This window comes from Pelophylax lessonae, assembly GCF_965119305.1.
Source record: "Pelophylax lessonae genome assembly, chromosome: 4".
NCBI classification, from domain to species: domain Eukaryota; kingdom Metazoa; phylum Chordata; class Amphibia; order Anura; family Ranidae; genus Pelophylax; species Pelophylax lessonae.
The window spans coordinates 356,191,825-356,202,426 of NC_138771.1; the positions used below are offsets into that span (position 1 = coordinate 356,191,825).

General features: G+C 50.5%; 1 protein-coding gene across 2 annotated transcripts in view; it reads left to right on the forward strand.

Moving 5' to 3' along the window:
- Nucleotides 1-3,482, forward strand: part of KIF3A (kinesin family member 3A) — a 237,622-nt gene extending 234,140 nt beyond the window's left edge. For both annotated transcript variants that reach the window (XM_082254247.1, XM_082254248.1), the window contains one exon: nt 3,005-3,482. In XM_082254247.1, coding sequence (XP_082110373.1) covers nt 3,005-3,053 — 49 coding nt within the window. In that variant the 3' untranslated portion in view covers nt 3,054-3,482. The remainder of the gene's footprint in view (nt 1-3,004) is intronic.
- The last annotated feature ends 7,120 nt before the right edge of the window (nt 3,483-10,602 follow it).

The window sequence follows — 10,602 nt, forward strand, 5'->3', positions numbered from 1 at the left end:
ACGCCAGCCTGTCGGGCTGGGGTGGCGTTCTGGGCAATCTGTCCGCCCAGGGCATTTGGTCGGAGGAGGAATCCTCTCTAACGATCAATGTCTTGGAATTGAGAGCGATCAGACTGTTTGCTCCGTTGGTCGGATCGGCTTCGGGGCTGCCCTGTGCGTGTGCAGACGGACAACGCCACTGCGGTGGCTTACATCAATCACCAAGGGGGCACCAGGAGTACCCGGGCGGCCAAGGAAGTGGCCGAGATTCTGTCTGGGGCCGAGACACAGGTCTCGGCGCTTTCGGCAGTTCACATTCCAGGTGTGGAAAACTGGCAGGCCGACTATCTGAGCCGTCAGACCCTGGACCAGGGGGAATGGTCCCTTTACCCGGAGGTGTTTCAGATGCTGTGTGCGCGATGGGGATCCCCGGACGGGGATCTGTTAGCGTCTCGTCTAAACAACAAGGTGGGAAGGTTCGTGGCAAGAACGCGCGATCCTCTGGCAGACGCCTCGGACGCGCTGGTGGTGCCTTGGAATCGGTATCGCCAGATTTATGCCTTCCCCCCGATTCAGTTGTTGTCCAGGTTCCTTCGCAGGTTGGTCTCGGAACCGAGGTTGGTGATTCTAGTGGCCCCAGACTGGCCGCGCCGGTCTTGGTACGCAGACATCATGCAACTGGTCATCGAGCCTCCCCTGGCGGCTCCCACTATGAGACGATCTGCTGTCTCAGGGGCCGATCTTCCATCCTGCATTACAGTCGCTGGCTTTAACGGCGTGGCTGTTAAAAGCCAGGTCTTGAGAGATCGGGGTCTCTCGTCGGCGGTCATTCCTACCTTACTCAAGGCAAGGAAGGCCTGGTCCAGTAAGATTTATTATCGTACCTGGAAGGCCTATTTTGCCTGGTGCGAATCCCAGGGTTTCCATCCTCGCTCCTTTTCGGTGGCAAGGGTGTTGGCATTCCTGCAATCTGGTGTGGACCAGCGTCTTGCACTGACAACTATCAAGGGTCAGTTATCTGCGCTGGCCATTCTTTTCCAGCGCCCCTTGGCGTCAAACTACTTGATCTGCACCTTCATTCAAGGAGTGTGTCATCTGGCTCTCCTAGGAGGGCACCCTTGCCTCCTTGGGACCTGAACTTGGTTCTGTCTGTTTTGCAACGTCCTCCTTTTGAGAACATCCGGTAGATTCCTCTGCCTGCGCTGTCACGGAAACTAGCTTTTCTGGTGGCGATCACATCTGCTCGCAGAGTTTCGGAGTTGGCGGCCCTGTCTTGCCACTTTCCCTACCTGGTTGTTCATAGGGATAAGGTGGTCCTGCGACCTCATCAATCCTTCCTTCCAAAGGTGGTGTCTGATTTCCATCTCAATGAGGACATTGTTTTGCCTTTGCTGTGTATGCATCCTAAGGAGTTTGCCTTGCATTCCTTGGATGTGGTCCGGGCGATCAGGGTTTACCTGTTGTCTACTAAATCCTTCAGAAAGTCGGATTCTCTTTTTGTCCTTCCTGAAGAACCTCGGAAGGGTATGGCTGCATCTGCGGCAACCATTTCTAAATGGATCAGACAGACAATTGTACAGGCTTATTCGCTTAGGACACGGGTTCCGCCCTTCCCTGTCACGGCGCACTCTACCAGAGCGGTGAGTGCGTCTTGGGCCTTCCGCCATCAGGCGTCGGTGTCCCAGGTGTGCAAAGCGGCGACCTGGTCGTCCGTGCACACCTTTACAAAATTTTACAAACTTGATGTTTTGGCATCGGCAGATGCCTCCTTTAGCCGCAAAGTTCTGAGTGCGGCAGTGCCTTAGGGGAGACATGGCGTTTTTTAGCCTGTCCCCTCCTGTTGGGGTTTTTACCTGGTTATTTTGCTTTCCTGGGTTTGTTCGCTCTTGTTGAGCTTTCCTCTTACCCAGTGTGCAACCTTTCTGGTTCAGATAAGGTCCTTTTCTCTGATTTGGGTGCTGCGTTGCCTTTGAGACAGTTACGTTTCCCACCCCTCACATCTACACTGCTTTGGGACATCCCAGTAATGAAGACTGTATGACTGGGCGGCGACTGTCAGAGGACGTAAGAGAAAACAGAATTTTTTGTAAAAACTTACTGTAAAATTCTTTTCTCTGAGTCCTCTGATAGTCGCCGCCCCTGCCCCTCTTTTGGGGTTCATGGACTATCTACTGCTTGCTACTAAACTGAATTGGGCATGCTGCTAGCAGGGGGGTATTGGACCAGAGGGACAGCCCCCTATAGGTTTGTCTATGCAAAGTTTTTATGAATGTTTCTAACAAAATCTTCTGCCTAGCTTACTCCTGTGGATAAGGTCAATACCCAGTAGTGAAGACTGTATGAGTGGGCGGCGACTGTCAGAGGACTCCGAGAAAATAATTTTACGGTAAGTTCTTACAAAAAATTATATTTTCTCCCGAAGCTTCTGTACGCTTTTCGAGTTCTGGCGTTTATGGTCCCCTCCCACATTTTGCGATCTTTACAAAGGCGTGCTCTCAATTTTATCTGGGGTTCTATCAAACCGAGACTGAACCAGACAGTATTATACAGACAGAAGCGCGCGGGGGGCCTGGGAGTTCCCAATCTGACGGGCTACTATAGAGCGGCGCAAATTGCCCCTCTGATACAACTATTTGCAGGAGCTTCGGCCTCTTGGTGGAGGTATATAGACTTGGTGGAGGCAGACCCGGTACCAGTATCGTCCCTCCTTTGGCTGCCAGCGCACTTTCGTCCTAATCCTTTAAACCCTATTTTATCACATTCCCTAGCAGTCTGGGATTCTGTTAGGTACCATGCGGGACTATTCTCACCCATCTACCTCTTTTGGAGATCTTTAATTGTCCGTGGTTTCCTCCAGGGCTAGATGACCCTCACAGCTTTAATTGGTGGAGTTCCAAGTGGTAGAAAGAAATGGCATTATTGAAAATACAATGTTACTGCACATTTTCTATTGATTTCTTACTGAGAGAGAACTATTTCAGTTGTGTTTCATCCCATTTATTTATTTTTTTTTCTTGTTCTCTAGAAAACGTTCTGCGAAACCAGAAGCTGTGATAGACTCATTATTACAGTAACTGATCATTCTACTGGATTATGAAGAATTTCTCTTGTCTAAGACTATGAATTATAACTGACTTTCGTATTTCAGTGCAATGTTAATTGCCAGGTGGCCCGTGGAGGTATGCTGTGTATAGGCCATGTATGATATCTGATGTGTTGCAGAAAGACCTTTTTTTAATTAACATAATTTGTCTTATTACTTTGTTGTGCAGTGTGTCACTGTCTTTTGTAAGCAGGACCTAAGTTTCAGTTGCTGCTGTTCTACTCACTTTTCACTCTCCTCGTGGATATAATGTAGCAAGTTGCCGCCTAGAGTAGAGCTCTTCAAATAATCTCCTACCAGATATAGCTAATATTTTAAACACTTTGCCAATATTACTAGTATCTGCTTGTGTCCAAAAGTGCAATGCTCTTATCTTCTCAGTTGTATTTCTAGTGTATATGTCACAAAATGGTTGATTTTTTTTATGTGTTTTATTCAAGCAGATGAATAAACAAAAGTATTTGTTCATTCACCAATATAAAGATGTTTAAAGTTGTATTTGACTTTACTCTGCACAGGCAGTAGTTTTGGCCTAAATAGATATTTTCATTAAATGTTGCCCATAATCATTTATAGGATTATTGGACAGGACGTCTGTCAAGTTCCAGTCAAAATTATGTTTTGAATAGAATTGAATAGTGTTGGAAACACTGTTAAGACCTTTATTGCTGTCTGCATCCCAGTTGGTGAGTTTTCCTCTCACTTGCTGTCCCAGTGATAGTGGTCATCAGAGCAGTAAGTGATGAAAAACTAAAAAAAAACAGGGTCATGGATAGCAAAGGTCAACAAAAGTCTCTTTTTTTTGTTTAACAGTTCAAGTGTATTTTTAAAGCTGTTATATTAAATTCTGATAAGATCTAGCAATTTTTACATATATCCATGAATGTTAGGTTAATTATTTTGTATATAAATTCTAATTTTTCATTTTTCTTAGTGATTAATACATATAATAATAATTTATTAAATACTTGTACATTAAAATGAGCTGTCAAACATGAATGATAAATGGAATTTAATCTTATTTGCCCTTTGCCACCAATTGGGTTTTATGAAACAGATGCTTACATTTTGGAGGTAGTGAGCAGCTATTCCACTATAGTGCTCATTTTATGTTCTTCATTTATAATGAATTGGTTTCTCTGAATTACCGGAAAAGTACAAAGAGAATATGAAGGCTGCCATTGTCTGCCTTTCCTTCTGAAAATGTTTGCTACCAGGCTGATTCAGTGAGTTAAGTATTTTTTGCATGCAGAACAGGTTTTCTAGCTTCCCACTAACGGTCTAATCTGCATGCTTGCTCCAGGTCAATGTTTTGGAAAGTATTTCAGCCAGGGACAGCCAAGCAATTAGTCTTTTTAGAAGTTCATCAATGGCAACTCCCCTATTTTTCTTTTTACTGATCTTCTTTATTTCCCCCACATCCATTCAATGTGTTTATTGTTGTTTAGATGTCTGTCTGCCTGTTATAAATGTTTTACTATAAATTCCACTTTTTGCTTCTTCTAGAGAACACCTGCAGATCAAGCATACATGATCATTTTGGTCATGCCTTTGTCCTGTCTGAGATGTGCTCTGTTGGCAGATGGGCACCTCAGTCTTTTTGAGCTGAGATATACCTTAATCACAAATAAAAGCATATCTAAAACAAATGTATATTTCTCTTTCGTTCATTGACGGACACAGCGTCATATCTTCATTTGACGGATGGGTTATGCTGCGCTTCCAAGAGTAGAACACTAGGCGGAAAAGGGTTAACAAAGTTAACAGAGCTTTAACTATTCCCATGGGGCAGTCCCAGGTGGTATACTCCCACTTCCTACTCTAGGATTCATTTTTTTCTGCCTATTCAGGAGTAAGGACCTAGCTCCCTTGCTGGGATCTCTGGTCCTGGCATTTTTTCAAATTTTTAATCAAATTTTTTTTTTTCACGTTTATTTTCCTAGTTTGTTCCTGTGAAATCACAAGTACAATCAACTGCCGGACTGGGCGAAGCACTGGATATTCTAGATCCTGACGGTCACCCCAGTCCAGCCAGTCAGCTCCGTGCTAGGTCAGCCGAAACATTATCCTACTGGAGGAACTGGCTTGCAAATGGGACACCTTGCACGGATGCACACAACCTGGTGTCACAGCATTCCTCGGGCCCACAGCACCCCTTGTTCCAAGATCTGAAGGTGACCTGCATGGAGTGAATCCCACCAAGTCTCCAATAGTATGGTGAGTAACCCCCTTATTCTATCTCGGGAGGTTAAGGGTTAACACGGGTCCTCCCGGGGTCGGTGGTCTTGGCGATGCTCTGCCTTCCCCTATATTCTACCTATCCTCACAAGGGGTTCCCCTCTACATCTTCCCCCCATCTCCCTCCCCTGGGGGGGCGTCCAGGGATGGTTTGATTGGATGTGGTGCGGTGGGTGGCAAACGGTTAGCCGCCATGTACCTGGGAAAGTCGGGAGTGAGGTGACTGTGGAAAGGGGCGCTCTGGGCAGGCTCCCAGAGGGTGTTGTGTGGTGTGCTTCTCGTGCCCGCAGGCGCTGCCATTTTCTAACAAGTGCAGCCGCTTGGCGGCTATTTTCCCGGGGACCAATGGTGGACCGGGCTACTGCGCACGTGCGGCGGCTATTTTCTTGTAGCTGCATTGTGTAATAGGTGGCGGGCAGCCTCCGGTGGCAGCACAGCCATTCTTTTGCTCAGAGTGGCATGCTGCAAGACATTGGCGCCTTTTCTCGCTCCTTGGTGGTGAGTCCTAGGGTGGTATCTCCCTCCCTGGTCTGACTGTTTGCAATGTTCTTGGACCTGTAGTCCCACACTGTCATGGTCTTACCTTCTTGCTGTTCTCCTTCGTTTGACATGTGCTGGCGGCCATCTTGGTTTCTGGGTTTCTTGTAGCCTCCCACCCTGCGGCTCCTCCTTCCCACTGGGAGGAGCTGGATGCCTAGCTCATATATATAGGAGGTCTGTGGCTTCAGTTCCCTGCTTGGTCCTCCTGTGTTCACATGCTTCTAAGACTGCTGCTACTTCTGGTTCCTGTTCCTGGCTTTGTCTGACTACCCTGCTGGTTCCTGATCCTGGCTTCGTCTGACTACCCTGCTGGTTCCTGATCCTGGCTTCGTCTGACTACCCTGCTGGTTCCTGATCCTGGCTTCGTCTGACTACCCTGCTGGTTCCTGACCCCTGGCTTCGCAAAGACTCTGCATCGGTTTCGCCATCCGTTTGGACTTTTGCTTTATAGCTTGTTTTTCAATAAAGCTTTCTTATTTTCACTTATCTGTTGTTGTACGTCTGGTTCATGGTTCCGTGACATTAGGACCAAGCCATGAATTCTGACGGTACAGGGCCATCCTCGCTACCCACGCTGGTTGCCAGACTTGATCAGCAGGATCACCTGTTGGGTCGGTTCGCCGTGGCGTTGCAAACCCTGCTTGAACGCACGGCACCACAGCCCACGAATTCTGACGGTACAGGGCCATCCTCACTACCCACGCTGGTTGCCAGACTTGATCAGCAGGATCACCTGTTGGGTCAGTTCGCCGTGGCGTTGCAAACCCTGCTTGAACGCACGGTTCATTTCGCTCCCGTTGCCGATGGGTCGGTTGTCGCTCCTGGGCCCGCTCCTACTGCCGCTCCGGTTGTTGCGCCAGAGTCTACCCCGACACCTGTTGTTGCGCCTGCAGTGTTTCGGGGTATGTCCGGTTCTGCCCCCCTTCCACAGCGCTTTGGGGGAGAGCCAACTCAGTGCCGAGGTTTCCTTAACCAGGTGGGCATTTATTTCGAGTTGCTGCCACATGCCTTTCCTACTGAGAGATCAAAGGTGGGCTTCTTAATCTCGCTGCTCTCGGACAAGGCCTTGGCCTGGGCCCGCCCTTAATGGGAGAACAACAATCCGGTGGTTGCCAAGTTTTCCGGTTTTGTTGCTTCTCTTCGGAAGGTATTCGATGTGCCGGCTCGTGCTGCCTCTGCTGCGAAGCTCCTTATGTCCATCAGACAGGGTTGACGATCCGTAGCTGAATACGCCATTGAGTTTCGTACCCTGGCAGCAGAGGTGGGCTGGAATAATGAGGCTCTGGTCGCTGCTTTCTCTCATGGTCTCTCGGATGCCTTGAAGGATGAGGTTGCAGCTAAGGACCTACCAGTGGAGCTCGAGTCTCTTATTTCTTTCCTGATTTTGATTGACACCAGACTCAGGGAGAGACCTTCCTTTAAGGAGAGTCTGCGGAGGCCTCCTAACAGATTGGCGCCTACCTTTGTTGTCCCACCCGTGCCTCCCTCTCCTCCCACGCCTCCTGGGGATGACTTTTCTGGGGGTGAACCCATGCAGCTGGGGTTTGCTCGCCTGTCCGAGGGGGAGAGGGTACTCCGGAGACGCGAGGGCCGATGCATGTACTGCGGTCTCGGTGGGCATTTTCGGTTGGCATGTCCGAACCGTCCGGGAAACGCTCGCACCCGAGATCCTGTCGGGGGCAGATCTTGGGTGGAGTCTCCTCGTCCCCGGTTTCCCGTGTTGACAAACCACTGATCACTGTTGTCCTCTCCTGGGTCGGGGGCTCGGTGACGACCCAGGCGTTGGTGGACTCTGGTGCTGGTGGTTTGTTCATTGATAGTGTGTTCGCTGCCGCCAATTCCATTCCTCTGCAGGCTCGTGGTTCTCCTCTGGCTCTTGAGGCGATAGACGGCAGACCCCTTCTGCCGCCACACGTGACTCATGAGACCCTTCCAGTGGGGTTAGCCATTGGTGCCGTCCACAGAGAGTCGGTCTGCTTCCAGGTTATTTCGTCTCCACACTACTCGGTGGTCTTGGGGTACCCCTGGCTCCAGAAGTATAATACGATTTTCGATTGGAGATCGGCCGAGATCCTCTCGTGGTCACCGCAGTGTGGGGCTAGTTGCATCCATGGGCCTGTCAAGTTGCTGTGTACTTCCTCGGACTCTCTGTTGCCCCCTGAATACGAGGAGTACCGGGATGTATTCGATAAGGTGCGCGCGGTTGCCCTACCTCCGCACCGCCCATACGATTGTGCCATCGAGTTACAATCTGGTGCCGTTCCTCCTCGTGGCAAAGTCTATCCACTGTCGGTAGCGGAGAATGAGGCCATGGAGGAGTACGTGAGGGAGGCGCTTTCACGCGGACACATTCGCAAATCCTCGTCCCCGGCAGGGGCTGGATTTTTCTTTGTGAAAAAGAAGGGCGGTGAGTTGAGGCCTTGCATCGATTACAGGGGTCTCAATCGCATCACGATCAAGAACACTTACCCGATACCCTTGATTTCCGAGCTGTTCGATCGCCTTAAAGGGGCCACGGTCTTTACCAAACTCGACCTGAGGGCGGCAGATAACCTCGTAAGGATCAAGGCGGGCGATGAGTGGAAGACCGCGTTTAACACCAGGACCGGTCATTATGAATCCTTGGTTATGCCCTTTGGGCTGTGCAATGCGCCCGCAGTCTTTCAGGAATTCATCAACGATGTTTTCCGTGACCTGTTGCAGCAGTGTGTGGTGGTCTACCTGGATGACATCTTGGTATATTCTGAGTCCATGGAGACCCACATTCTGGATGTCAAACGAGTGTTGCAATGGTTACGAGAGAACAAGCTGTTCGGTAAGCTTGAGAAATGCGAATTTCACTGATCCCAGGTAACCTTCTTAGGTTACATCATTTCCGCTGAGGGGTTCTCCATGGATCCTGAGAAGGTTTCGGCTGTCTTACAGTGGCCCCAGCCCAGTGGTCTTCGCTCCCTGCAGCGCTTTTTGGGCTTCGCCAATTATTATCGGAAGTTCATCAGGGACTTTTCCATGCTAGCCAAGCCTCTCACGGATCTGACCAGGAAGGGCAGTAATTCCCAGGTCTGGCCGCCCGAGGCCATCCGAGCTTTTGAGGCTCTAAAGTCCGCCTTTGTGTCGGCTCCGATTCTGTCGCATCCCAACCCTGGGTTGCCCTTTGTCCTCGAGGTGGACGCGTCTGAGACGGGAGTAGGCGCCCTTCTGTCTCAGCGTAGAACACCAGAGGGTCCTCTGCTTCCTTGTGGGTTTTACTCCCGGAAACTGTCTTCCGCGGAGTGCAACTACCAGATTGGTGACAGGGAGTTATTGGCCATCGTGCAGGTTCTTAAAGAATGGAGGCACTTGCTCGAGGGTTCGGTGGTTCCGGTCCTCATCCTGACGGACCACAAGAATCTGACCTACCTCTCTGAGGCCAAGAGATTGACACCACGTCAGGCCAGATGGGCTCTGTTCTTGTCACGTTTTAATTACGTGGTCTCCTACCTACCCGGTTCCAAGAACATCAGGGCGGATGCCTTATCACGGCAGTACTGCGACCTGTCCAGGGAGGAGTCTATTCCGACTTCGGTCATACCTCCGAATCAGATCCTGGCTGCCATTCGCACCAGCCTGACCTCTCCCCTGGGTGAGCAGATTTTGGCGGCTCAATCTGGTGCTCCCTCTGGGAGACCCAACGGCAGATGTTTTGTGCCTGAGGAGTTGCGCACTCGGTTGTTGCGAACCTACCATAACTCCAAGACCGCGGGGCATCCTGGAAAGAATCAGCTGTCCTGGGCTGTTTCACGTCTGTTCTGGTGGCCTTCCCTATGTTCCGGCATATGTAGCGGCATGCTCCGTTTGTGCCCAGAGTAAGTCCCCTCGGCACCTTCCGTTGGGCCTTCTGCAACCCTTAGCCACCGGGGAGCGCCCATGGTCACACCTGGGGATGGATTTCATTGTGGACCTCCCTGCATCCCGAGGCCATACGGTCATTCTCATGATTGTGGATCGGTTTTCCAAAATGTGCCACTGTGTTCCTCTCAAGAAGTTACCCTCTGCACAGGAGTTGGCCACGATTTTTGCCAGGGAGGTCTTCCGGTTGCACGGTTTGCCCAAGGAGATTGTGTCGGATCGGGGGAGTCAGTTTGTGTCCAGGTTCTGGCGCGCCTTTTGCTCCCAGTTGGGGATTCATCTCTCCTTCTCCTCGGCCTACCACCCTCAGTCCAATGGGGCCGCAGAACGATCCGATCAGGCCTTGGAGCAATTCCTTCGTTGCTATGTCTCCGATCACCAAGACAATTGGGTTGACCTCCTGCCTTGGGCTGAGTTTGCCAGGAACACGGCGGTGAACTCTTCCTCTGGGACGTCTCCCTTCATGGCCAACTATGGGTTCCAACCTGCCGTGTTACCGGAGGTATTCTCTCCCCAGGATATTCCGGCTGTGGAGGATCACCTTTCCGTCCTACGTGCTTCTTGGGTACAGATCCAGAAGTCCCTTGAGGTCTCTGCGCAGCGCCAGAGACTCCAGGCTGATCGCAGACGAGCGCCTGCTCCTTCCTACCAGGCCGGAGACCGTGTATGGTTGTCCACCCGCAACCTCAACCTTCGAGTGCCCACTCCCAAGCTGGCGCCTCGCTTTGTTGGTCCCTTCCGAGTGCTTCGCAGGGTAAACCCGGTAGCCTATGCCCTTGCGCTTCCTCCTGGCATGCGGATCTCCAACGTGTTTCATGTCTCCCTGTTGAAGCCTCTGGTGTGTAATCGTTTCA